Genomic DNA, 13,428 nt, shown 5'->3' on the forward strand with positions numbered 1-13,428 from the left:
TAGCAAACTTCGGTGACTTTGAGCGTATCTATCTATCTATCTATCTATCTATCTATCTATCTATCTATCTATCTATCTATCTATCTATCTATCTATCTATCTATCTATCTATCTATCTATCTATCTATCTATCTATCTATCTATCTATCTATCTATCTATCTATCTATCTATCTATCTATCTATCTATCTATCTATCTATCTATCTATCTATCTATCTATCTATCTATCTATCTATCTATCTATCTATCTATCTATCTATCTATCTATCTATCTATCTATCTATCTATCTATCTATCTATCTATCTATCTATCTATCTATCTATCTATCTATCTATCTATCTATCTATCTATCTATCTATCTATCTATCTATCTATCTATCTATCTATCTATCTATCTATCTATCTAGCCGCTTACGTTTGGGTGCTCTAGTGGTCACCCCTTAACTTGGCGTGAACCAAAATTAGCATAGCAGGGTAAGATGGTTTGACGAATATCACGCGCTGGTCAACACACGAATAATTTCAAGATCCCGTGGCGTATGTCGTCGAACACTTCCCGCCAGACAGTGGCGCATACCCATGGGAGGGTATGTGCTGCTGTTATGCGGGTATGTGCACAGGTCATTGACACTCAATATTTACCCAGGAACGACGAGAACACACATGAGAAATTTTAACGCGTGGGCATTAAGCAATACTCGACATCGGTAGCGTCTACCCAAAGAAGGCACATAATAAATGTCAGTGTTAAGAAAAACCGGACATAGGCAGCATTGACCCCCGAAGAATGCAAATAATAAATGTCATGGTGTCATCAGAAATAGAACCCAAGCATTCTGCGTGGCAGTCAAGCATTCTACCACCGAGCTACGCCAGGTCTCGGAACTACTTTTCAAATAGACGCTGATCTTCGTGCAACGTCAGCAGTGGTTGATGTGCTGCCTACCCAATTTTATAAACATTACATATGTACTCCTTTGATACAGCCGTCACGTCGGGTTAACGTCAATTGCGGTTAGGTGCCATGCGCTGAAGCTGATTTATGATGTAGCAGTGTCCAGGGCCAGCATTTTCGAGAGCATCAGCACTTCCTATCAGCTTTTGTTATTGCTAACACGCATGTTACAGTTGACATCGTTCTGGAAGTGCAAACAAGTGGTTATATAAACGTCTGCAACTCGTCAACATATGTCAGTGCGTGCAACATTTGTAAATATATTGAGCGTCATTTCATGACGTGTCGCTGAATTAAATAATTGGAACGCGGTCACCTTCTCTCCGCATGCTTCGCATAACGTAGATTCTTAGGTACGTGGGATCTGCCGAATTTTTTTATTGCGAGTTTCAATACTTACGCTTTATGGTCGGCACGCGCATACTAAATCAAAGCTTGTGCGCTCCCTTATGTGTTGGCCCAAGACAACCCTAAGGCGGAAGACATACTTTCCTTCTCAATCAATATGTTCATTCTCTCCCGCCCCCTCTGAAAGGTCCCTGCACCTACCGTGGTTTAACAATGCCTCAACTATTGGAGACATTGCAAGATTTCTGCACCTTGTTGCATTTTGCACTGCCTCCATAATCAGAGAGAGACAATCAAACAAAAAAATGCGAGAATTGTCTCTTCTCCACGCACAGCAACAAATCAGCGATTTCTATACACCGGCTAAATTCTCTGCCTTTCCATAAATAGCTCTCTCTCTCTCTCTCTTTGTGATTGGTCTACCTTAGACCAAGCGACAATCACCTACGTGATGACGCGTCATCACGTGACGTTATATACGTTATGTGAACTCACAAATTTTGGCGTTCTGTGGCTCCATGATTACGTCATATAGGAACGTCGTCACATTAACATAGCTTTTTTTTTGCATCACTTTGTTGAAGCCGACGTTGAAGGCGATGGTTATATTTTTTGTTTGATTTGGCATCACAGACTTTCACCTTGATAACATTAATTGAATTTAGCACTTGATTCATGCATGTTTTCGGGTATGCCGACAATAATGCGGAAAACGTTCGAGTAGCTTTCTTAGCCTGATTGTAATGTTTAAAAGGAGGGATGCTATATTTTGAAGCTGTGGTTATATAAATCCTTGAAATTGCGCTTGCCTGAATGCGTTGGACGAGCTCTTGGACGAGGACAGAAGAACACACCGGTGGTGTGTCGTCACCCCTTTTGTGTATACTTGTGCAAACAGTTGGCTGGAACCACCTCGCTACTCGAATCTCTTTCACGTTGCTCGTCTGCAGCTTCCTTCTAAAACAACCGCCAAGTGTTCATAAGCGTTCACAAAGTTGCCATAAGACCCAGCAAGAATTGATATCGTGCCATATGCTTATACTGGACGGCCTACATTCGTTTTAGCTTCGTCGCAGCAGTTCCGCCTGTATGCAAGAGTAAGACGGACATTTCTCCGAATTACGGTCTCGCAGAAACTTCACGTGATTAAAGCCCTCGCTCTGTGGCTTAACTCCGGTAAAGTTTATAAGACGTGAAATGGAAAACAAACGACATCGCGTTGTAAGAAAGTCTACGATGTGGGTCGGCAGTTTTCGAACCATGCCTTTACCGCAAAACAGCACGAGCAAGTGTGTGTGTGTGTGTGTGTGTGTGTGTGTTCAGAGCCTTACGTGTCTACCAGAAACGCGGAAGTAGTTAACTCAAACTTCGCGTGCTCGCTCACGCAAATATTGCGTCGCTGTGCTGTTGACTTTTTCACTTGCGGCTTCCAGAGATGGTTAATTCGCCGAGGTGAATGTTCTTGACAGTAATCATGGCGGGCATATACTGCGCAGCTGAAAACCGACAAGTTTCGCAACTGATGAAAACGGTCGTGTTGCGTGCGAGCTTTTGTATATATGGCCAACCAGCGATCTACTGTGCAGGGTTGTTCGTTTGCGGAGAATATGGGCTGACATGACTAGCCAGTTTAGCAGCAGTATACTTGACATTATTTCATGTTAAATATCTAGTGCTTCGTGTAAACGCTGCTGTTTTTGCCATCGTGCCACGAGTTACAGGTCCTAATGGTCTATTTCCGTTTATGTTACGGTAAGGTATAATACACGTGCAAGTTTGTTTCTCGAACGCAACAAATTTGAGCGACATTTTTTTTATCAAACTGCGAAGTACTCTTGAGTCGGTTTCTCCTGCGAACGCGAATTCAAAGTTTCCATACGCCTACGCTTCTAGGCCTCATACTCTTTGAACGCCCACATATAACGGAGAAAACATTACCAACTCTTACTCGCTGGTTAATGTCAACTGTTTGTGCATAATTCGTATACGTAATGACTAATGCTTGTTTTTAGAGCTTTGTTAGACGCATATGTCAGTAATCATACCAGCAGTTGCAAGGCTGATGTTACGGCTTTCTCCCCCTTTTTGATTTCTGATTGCAAGAGCTTATTGATATATTTTAAGGGGGGGGGGGGTCTGATTTTACTTTGGTTAGCGACTTCTGCACATTATCTTCGCACATGCATTTGCGGGTGGCCTTGCTTGCGGAGTATCATGTTGAAATTATATCATTTAATATTTTGAACTCAGGTCTGAATAAGTTTGTAATAATACTGATAACTTAATAGCCCTCGGATAATCTGGACAGCGGTCCAGCGCTCAAGTCAAACTACCCAAAAACGTCGTGTTGGAATGCACTGTAGTAAACTGACTACGCGGTCAAATAACTGGTTCTCGCAGCAGCTAGTGCTGCGTCCATGAACGAATACGTAGAATACTGGCGACAACACTAATGTGTTTACTAGTTCTCGCACTATAGCTCTTGATCATGGACAAAGCTCCCTCAGAAACTTTTGGTAACATGAGCGGTACTCCTTGCCTAAGTTATATGTATATCCTGGTTTCAGTGTTAGTTTCTATGTATATGTTTATGCAGAGATGAAAGAACCGCATCACAACTAGAAAAAAGGCGTGTTCCTGCCTCACCGGCATCCAAAAAAATTTCATGTGCTGAAGTCCCATTTCAAATCTGCTTCTAAAAAGAATGAGTTGCCCGTAGGTGGAAAAAATCGTAAAAATAAGAAGTCAGAGACCTGCCTAAAAAACTTTCACTGCTTGTCCTTGACGATGTTTATCGTGCCTGTCACTTTCATTTAAGGAGACAGTCGAACTTGACTTTTTTTTTTCAGAACGAATAGGTGAATGCTAGAGATGCATCCGTTTATCCTGTGACATCGTTGTCAAAGGGAATAAAGGAAGAACACCGCTCCACTCGCCTATCCTTTGTCAAACAGTAGAGGAGACTGAAACCGGAACTGACGTGGCGGACTTTCTTTTTGACCGAAAGAAAAGCTGTTCACGTTACCGGTAAACAACGTCGTCTTTCGGCATGGGAGAATCGCGGCGGGATTTAAGGGCGGGAAAAGCTGGCAGTATGAAATGCTACCCGCACAAAATTGAAAGAAGGTAGAAGAGAATGTCACGATAGTTTGGCTTTCAGAGCTACGCTTGCAAAGTTGAACAAGCTTGAGAGCATAACTTAAAAAAAATGCACGAAAAGTGGCAAAGCAAGCGAGTCCGCTGTCTTGTCATTTTTGGTCACGTGCCCTTTTGCGTTACCTTGTTTGACCGAGCGTTCGTATACAAGTAAGTTGAGGCTGCCGTTTCCAAGACATATATGTTGCTTCGCTCTTTGCGTGCGACAAAGGGGCTTCCCTTCGATACTCCTACGCCGTCAGAAATGCGAGCCGACGCACGAAGTTCAGTCGTCATTCTGGTAGAGTACAATGCGGAATGCCAGAAGCTCAGAAGCCGACATGCCAAGAATGGCTGCGAGCGAACATGAAAGGCTCAATGGCTTCGAAGCCCAGCACATGTTTTGTACTTGTGATACGAGGCTGGGAGCTGAATTATTTCAAAGCTCCGCGCAAAGCCACTCGGTTTGTCGTCGAGCGTTTTGTTACTTGAGTAACGTCTCGGAACTGCAGTGGCGTAACAAAAAAAAAAAAAGAAAACTTCGAGGATGCTTGAGTTTCAGCTTGAAGAGTGGAGTGCGATAGCGTAATCTGGCGCCGTGCGCACTGCCTTCAACTATGCTGCTAGGGAAAAAAACATCCGTGTTTAACACCGGTCGTTTCAAACTGTCCTAGAAGGTCTATTGGAGGTAGAGTTACAAGGTGCCCACTACGCCATAGCTATTCCTTTTGCTAATACATAGAGGGATGCATCGAGTATAGGTGGATGCATCGACAATCGCACTCCTGGTGGTGCGCACCTGTGGTTTGGTTATTGTTGGGCAACGACGTGGAGTGGCTTCTGAGGACGGGCGTTTGTACCTCTAGCTTTGCCAATTGTTAAAAGAAGATGCCTTCCGTATTCGCGTCATCTCAAGCAAATTAGTGAAGGACCGTGAGACTTTTCCTTCACGGGTTCACTCTGCCTGTAGTTGAACAACCTCTCAACCCTCTCCGGCGTTTTTCTCGCAGATCTTCCTTGTGCACCATCTTCCGCACAGGTTGTGCTAACCGCGTTAGTTACTCTATAATTATGCCTGCGTGGTCGTCACACTAGCACAATTCACAAGGCTCCTCTGACTACTCAGTGCATCTGGTCCTCCACCACCCTTTCTCTGCCTGACGAGTCGAATACATGTCCCACATCGACTCTGGTGCCCAGTGCCGGCGACGTGATTTGGAAGCGTCAGCGAGGAGTTTACAGCTGGAGGCAAGCTTTCACGGCGATGTTATCACGTATACACAGATTCGAAGAGACTCCACCGACGACGTTCGAAGGACTCAGCGTTACGCCTTAGCTCGACTACTTATCGTGTGCGTGGTACAGGGTGAAACAAGGGGAGCTACAGTGGCTCTTTTTCCTTCTTTCGAGATGAACAATTGGAAAAGTATAGAGTGCGGCAAGTAAACGACCTTGGCGGGCGGAGAAAGAAGGGCTTGCGCTGACTGCGTAGCCTCGGTATCTTACACTTATGCTGCAGCGTTCTCTTATGTGCAGCGACGTAGAAGTTGCGACCTAGTTTGAAGCAAATACACAGACAGACAGACAGACAGACAGACAGGCAGACAGACAGACAGACAGACAGACAGACAGACAGACAGACAGACAGACAGACAGACAGACAGACAGACAGACAGACAGACAGACAGACAGATAGATAGATAGATAGATAGATAGATAGATAGATAGATAGATAGATTCATTCATTCATTCATTCATTCATTCATTCATTCATTTATTCATTCATTCATTTATTTGCTTTTTGTTCGGATTTGACTTATTGATTGACAAATTCAGCCCGTGTAGTCGGTTGCAGTGACATGTGTTGCATCCCCAGGATGCATCAGAGCCGCTGTGGCGCCTATCTACATGGTTCTTGCATGGTATGTCCAGTTTCGGTTTTCAATTTCGATTTTCGATTTTCCCAAGAGCAATGGTGCGCAGTGTTAACCATCCGCCCACGCCCAACTTGCACACATGCACACAGGCCATGTATTAGTCCGTCATAAATGACCACATATAATATAAGTAAACAGTTGTAACGCGTGTTGGTCGCATGTGAACAGCCTCTAACTGCACTGAGGTCTGCATTGCCCGCTGCCTGGAACTATAGTAGGTAGCATTGAGCGCTACTTGGAATCGAGCTAGAGCGGAGGCGTCTCGAATTACCAGGAGAGGGCGGGACGGTGCCTTTTCCCTTTATCGATTTTGTCTGGTTTTTATTTCATCATACAGCATAACTTGCGCTGTATTCACTGCACACCTTGGTGCTGGTCTATACTTTGTCACATTTACTCAAATGCTCGGTGATCTTGGACCTTGAGACCGGAGTAGGAGATTACAGACTCCTTCGCCCAAGCTCACAAAGCTTTTATTTTTTAATGCGTTATACTTCGGTGTACTCTACAGAACAGAGAATGTGAGGATAAAAACGATCGAACGAATTTCTCCTTCATTTTATACTGCACAACACAGTGGGTGAATCTCTTCTGCGAAGCGCGCATGAAACAACTTGCTCGTTCGTATTCTGAAAGAGTTCTCGTCGAGCAACGGCAGTAATCCGCTCTTCTTGCTTCTTCGTTTTTTTGTGCGTCGCGATGCGTTGTGACCGTCTGGCTCTATGGAATATTTTACTGCTTTAATTCACGGCATGCTATGGAGAAAACCGCCCACCACAGGGCGACGGGCGCGACAGGGTAAGGGACAAATAACTACGAACCCCTAGCTTGCCTCAAGGTCGACGGCACAACTCCGTGAATGCGAATTTACATAACTGGTCTCTGTCGTCCCGCATGTGATGAAAAGAGCTTGAGGTGCACATGAATGGAATCCAGCAGTGTCGTAGCAGCGTGTCCATTGGCGCCGTGTGACGACAGGTTCGGGGTGCGCTTGAATTCATCGACGGTTCTTGTTATTATTAATATTTTTTTAACATTAGCAACATTTCATGTATTAACAAGAACCCCTATAATGCGTTTACTGGTTTTGGAAAGGATGATGACGACAATATGGCGGCAAAAAGAAAAAGAGAAAACATTATTTGAAGAATAGGTAGCTGGTAAAGGTGGGAGGCTGTCTTATCCCACGAACCACATAGGAAAAGAAAAAAAAAGTTAGCCATTTACACGCAGTGAAAATCAGATAACAGTGAAGCTGTAAGCGCACGAGCGTATGTGATTCGCTAGCGAAATCAGGTGGGGTGAATGCGCCGCTAGATTTCAAGTACGCGCACTTTTATTTGATTGGGCGATGCAAAATCACGTGGCCTGTGGACTCCATCAAGGGCGTTTCAGTGGACGATGCGTGTCGTGTGATTTGCCGCCAGGCTATTAGGCGACGACATATTCTTCATCGCAGCGGCGAGCAAGAAATAAAGACGAAAAGCAAACCCTGCGCAAATGCGCGCTGAGCCGACCTCTGATGTTCAGAGCGAGCGTGGAGCGTTTGCTCATTTGTTCCGAGTCGTAGCTTTTCTTGTTTTTTTTTTCATTTCAATCTGAGATTTCGCTGAAAGCTTGCTGCACTTGATCTCGGAGCGTCCTTTGCACTTTGCTCCAGGAAAGCAGAGTCGCTCACGTATAAGCTCCTTTTCGATCAAGGCTCATTAATCCTTGGCCTTAGACTATTTTCCACAGCAGCGAAATGGCCTTCATGGTTATAAGAAATTGATTGTATGGCGCTGGAGTCGCGCCAAGAAGACCCGGCTACTTAAATATATGTTTGATGTATACTTAGAACTAGCTCCACGGGGCTGTGCGTTTAAGAGTATGCACTCAGAGCCTGTGAAAGAGAGAAAAGCTGGTCCGCGCTAATTGTAGCGCTACAATAGAATGTGCCCGCTAGGTATTAGCGTTTTGAATTGGGCTGGTTGGTACATACTGGTGACGTGTTTTTGTCTTTTCGTCTCCGTCCTGTTCCAGCGCTGTTTTTTCATTCAAAGCCCGCTAGGTAATATGGTTATTTTTACCTTCGGTTGAAACAACTCGCGGTTTTTCCCCACACTGTCGCTGAGTTTAATTAATTGTTACCAGTACCGCTATCGGAATACAAAAGCAGCCCTGGGCATTCGAAAAGTTAGCTGTGATAAAAAGTGATCATATTGTCACGCGGAAAGAAATTAATATAACAGGCAGAATCTAAAAAGGTTTTGGCCCCTAGGTGCTATTAGCCATTGGTCGGCAGGTATCATTAGTGATATGCCCAGCATCATGATTGGCTGAAATATTTTCTTACGAACGATTCTAGCGTAAGGTGTTTTTTCGTGATGTGTTTCTCATAATGTGCTATTTCCATTACTTATTTAGTTATTAAAACAAATGCCACCATAAATTTTGGCGAATTGCTCTAGTTCGCCAGTACTGCATTCATATTCCTTCTTTCATTGTCGAACCATGTCCTCTGGAAATTCTTCACGAAGCAATGAGGCAAGTGCAAAAAACAAAACAAAATAAAACAAAAATGATCAAGCATGCAATGAGACGTCGTAAAGGCCTGTTAAATTTAATATTATGAAAACTATGCTGCACACGTACAAACATTTTTTTTTCTAGTGAAATATACGGTAGCCGTGACTGTTATCGACCATATCATGTGGAGCTCAGCATCGCAAAACCGTGCCCCTAAACTACTGCGGCAAGTGGGCTTTCTGTGTAATCAGCTCATTAGAAAGTGAAAAATATGGGTAACAGTGTGGTTTGGCAGCTTGGCCAGTCGCTCATTGTGGACGAAAGGGAAAGCAATAAACAATCCAATTCATGGACAGCTTGAACTCATAGGAGCTTACTCTCACCTTACTATTTGTAACCTTGGCTGTGACGTCCATCGTTTATGATCGTTTATGAAAGAGTTCATCGTTTATGAAAGAGTCCATCGTTTATGAAAGAGTTCATCGTTTATGATTTTCTCAGACCTCGACCTACAAGCGCAGTTCAATTTGAACGACGACGATGACGACTACGACGATGATAACGATGCTGATGGTGGTTATGACAACGTTAATGGGATGGTGCCTATTCACTAAGGGTAATCGGCTAAGATTCTGGCGGATCATATGACCTTTAATTTGTCGAATCATTTACGACGTAAATTAGAAGCTGGTTCCTAATTCCTAGTTTGGTTCCTAACGAATCTTAATTTTGGATTCTCCTAATACTGGTCTAACATAGGCAACCTGCATTTTTGTTTTGTATATCACGGTCTCGCGTTGTTGTGTTTGAAGCCGCCTTGAAGCCATGGTTTTGAATCCATAAGCTGTGGTTGTATTTTGAAGGAAGCTAAATTTAAAAAAAAAGAACGCCCTTGTGCTTAGATTTTCATAGGCGCACGCTTTAAGAACTCCTGTTTGTCTAAGTTAACACTGAGTTGCCCGTTACGGCGGGCCTCGTAATCAGTTCTTTGTTCTTACCCGTAAGGCCACCGAATAAAAAAGAAAAACAAACATACCGTTAATGTTTCGCTAAGTACCCTGCGTACGTTTGCTTTACTAATAAAAGCTTCACATTTATTCAGAAATTCTCCGTTCTTAAACGCGAAAAAAATTGCTTCGTGGGCATATCATGTAGCGGGTATTGCACTTGATTCAGAACAACTATAACAAGAACGGAATTAAGTTTTTGAAATCAATCCTTGCTCTTATTTTTTACTTCTTCAAATTCCTTTTTAAATTCAATTTAGTCACTTCATTGTTTGCATATCATCACATTTTATTATTCCATTAATAAATCCGCCCTGTTTCATATTTCTTCTTTCTCTTGAGTAGTCCAGCCATGACGTATTGTTGAAGAATTCTTTTATGAAACCTATCCGGTTCTTGGCAGATCCCCCAGCGTGAGTGTGCGCCATAGATTCAAGGTTCTACACTCTGTACTTGATGAGCAAGCGTTTCGGTAAGTATTTGAGCCCTTTGTAGCAATAAGTTTATAGCGATGATACCAATCACTGGAATTTTACGTTCGCGGTTGTGATCTGGAGAAAAAGTGGTAGTTGTCGCGCGTTGAAGGCTCGTATTATAGCCCCCGTATTCACAAACGCCCCTCGACTCGACTTTCACCCTTCACTTGACAGAGTTGAGCGCTGCGCCGCTGCTCGGCTGAGAATGGCGCTGCTCTACTCAATAATAGCAGCAAATTACCACTGATATGCAGTGACTCTCCCTGCCTAGAGATGACGCTTCCATCGGCTTTCTCGAGTGAAGGTGGAGCGTTGAGTGAAGGGGCGTTCTAGAATACGGGGGTAAGTGTAGCTCGAATGAATCTACGAACGTGTCATTGTGAACGCGAGGTTGTTGAGGAAGTATGCTGCGTCTGATCAACATTTCACAATTGCTTCTAGCTGATTGATGCGTATGAATTTCGAATCATTTCTTAGCTTTGAATAAAAAAATATAATCAAACACATTTCAAGAGCCCGATCAATCGCAGTATTATTCCAACAGACGTAGACAAAACGCAATTATTCACGCGCTATTCAATGATTGGAAAAGCATAACGTGCTGAGGAATTAGACGTTCGATTTTGGTCAAAGTAGTGAACAGTATTATTAAATGAAAAAGGAAAACTAAACGAAGAAATCAATAAGAAAGGCGCCAGTTATGAACGACATGTATCAGTTATGAACGACGCCTATACTCGTATTCAACCCACCCACGCATTCTCCTCTTCACACACAAACGCGCGCGCGAACACACACACACACACACACACACGTATATATATATATATATATATATATATATATATATATATATATATATATATATATATATATATATATATATATATATATATATATATATATATATATATATATATATATATATAACAGACGGGCGCACGCACGTTCCTATAATTGCAGTTTTCGTGAAAACGCCGAGGGCAAGTGAAAATGATTTCCTTTCCTGCCTCGCGAATAAGGCTTCAGGTAGAAATACGAGGAGTGAGGTAGCAAAGTAAATGAAACAGAGAAAGTTTAGGTTCTTGCGCAGTTACTTTTTTCCCCTTTTTATGGCCCTTGTTTATAATAACGGTTTCAGGGGCTTTTCACTGTTGGTAATTTACAGAATAAGGCCGTAACCTTTGTTCTCGCTCATCTGAACGTAGAGCGTGTGGGTTCAGGAAGATAAAGTTTTGACTTCAAAAAGAACGACCACTGTATTTGCCATCTCCGACGTCTTGTTCCTCTCTACTCGCGTTTAAAAAAAATCATCATTTACTTTTACATGCTCTTTTCTTGAGTTTATCGACTGGGGAAACGGCGGTTGGAAACAATTCTGAGAAATACCCCGAAAGCACGTCTTTCTTGCTTGTCCTCTTGTTCATCCTTGACGGTAATGAGCATAATCTTAGTGTTGGAACAGCAATAGACCGGGATAAACATTCGAAGCGGGGGTAGATATTGGAAGGGCGGCGCTTTTCATTTCACCAATATTATTTTCCGAAGAGGCGAAGTAAAAAAAGCGGCTTAAAAATAAGTTGGAAGAACGTAGAGACATCATGTCGGAGCTAGCAATTATCCTGAGGCAATAGTACGGCCAGTGTTTTCTTTCAATTGAAGCAATATATGCGTCTATGGGCACGTACACATTTTAGAAAACTCCAACTTATATGCAGATGTAGCGGATCTCACATGGAGCTTAGACATTTCTGGGCTCGCAGTTTTAGCGATATAATGCAAAATTTTAAAAGATTCGGTGCTTTAGTTGGCTCAGTCCTTAATTGAATCTTCGCTTACATGCAATTTTAAAGAAGCATAACTTTGTCGCAGAGTGCACTGACATAAAGTGCGGGTTGCATATTGATTTTGTGTCGGTTAATGCATATAAAGTGCACTGTTCGAATTTGAGCGGTGTAGTATTACGAAGTTGTTTCTGCGTAAGTTAACAGCTCCTGTTTATCAACAAATAAGCTTTCATTTCGTCATGCGCTGCGCACTTATTATTTTTCATGTTTGTATACACCTCTGTAGGAACGTGACAAGACCTAACAGTGGGTACACTAACATATTTAAAGATAAATATTAAGCTGGTCCTTTGCGAACAATGACAGAGTGCTTCAACTGCAGCGTGCGCCCGTGTCGAAAGGCGGGCGGGGTATAGTGGTGATATGCAGCTTTCTGAGCCTCACGCAGGAAGGCCTGCCAAAAATACTCAAAAGTATTTCAGACGACGTTCGATCGTCAGAACGTATAGGGTGTACTAAGGGGCGTAGCCAGCGGTTCTTTCCATGGGAAGGGGGCTCGCCTATTTGATTGATTTTGGGGGAGGGCACCTCCTTAAAATTGTCATTTTTACCTCTCTATGCCGTGTCGAAAAATTTTTTTTTGAGAGGGGGGGGGGGGGCACGGGCTTGGTGTTGGTGTGCCGTTACCTGGCTATGCCCCTGGGTGTACCTTTTTACTGCGGCTACAAGCCTAGATTGTGTTTTGTACGCACTATAGGTTAGGTCTCGATTTGTATTTCAGATGGCTGGTGGAAATTACTTTATGATCGCATTGCTAGGAGTGACATGGTAAGCATTTTTATGTACATTCCGACACAAGTAAAAAATTAAAAAATCAAGTGGCGAAAGTAGTGTTTTTGAAAACAAAAAAAGCGAGCTAGCAAAGTGACGATTGCTGTTCCGTCGCTGAAACACTCCCCCAGTAATCTATTCTTCCTTGAATGGCAATAAAAAGGCTGCCATCGTGTTCCGCAGAAGCTCGAAAATCCCGTGAATCCGCGCTCAGCAGGCGCAATGCTGCAGACCCGAAAGTGTTTCGCGAGCTTTTAACTCCATTTAACGAGGTTTGTCTGGGGAGGTACTTCGCTGCTTAGAACCATTTCACCTTGAAGAGGGCCCATAGAGCGGCAGCGCTAGAAATAGGCAATCAATGCTAATGCGGTATAGTCGCCTCAAAGAACAGAAACCGCAGGAGCTTCACCGGAAAGCATAGCTTCGCACGCATGGAATCTGCA

At 43.2% G+C, this 13,428-nt stretch overlaps 1 protein-coding gene across 1 annotated transcript in view; it reads left to right on the forward strand.

Annotated features, from left to right (window-relative positions):
• LOC119172609 (gamma-aminobutyric acid receptor subunit pi) overlaps positions 1-13,428 on the forward strand; it is a 35,128-nt gene that overhangs the window by 3,109 nt on the left and 18,591 nt on the right. The window contains exons 2-3 of the mRNA XM_075892588.1: positions 10,295-10,363; positions 12,936-12,982. Of these exons, the coding sequence (XP_075748703.1) occupies positions 12,936-12,982 (47 nt within the window). The 5' untranslated portion in view covers positions 10,295-10,363. The remainder of the gene's footprint in view (positions 1-10,294; positions 10,364-12,935; positions 12,983-13,428) is intronic.

Source organism: Rhipicephalus microplus, chromosome 4 (genome assembly GCF_043290135.1).
Source record: "Rhipicephalus microplus isolate Deutch F79 chromosome 4, USDA_Rmic, whole genome shotgun sequence".
Classification (NCBI taxonomy): Eukaryota; Metazoa; Arthropoda; class Arachnida; order Ixodida; family Ixodidae; genus Rhipicephalus; species Rhipicephalus microplus.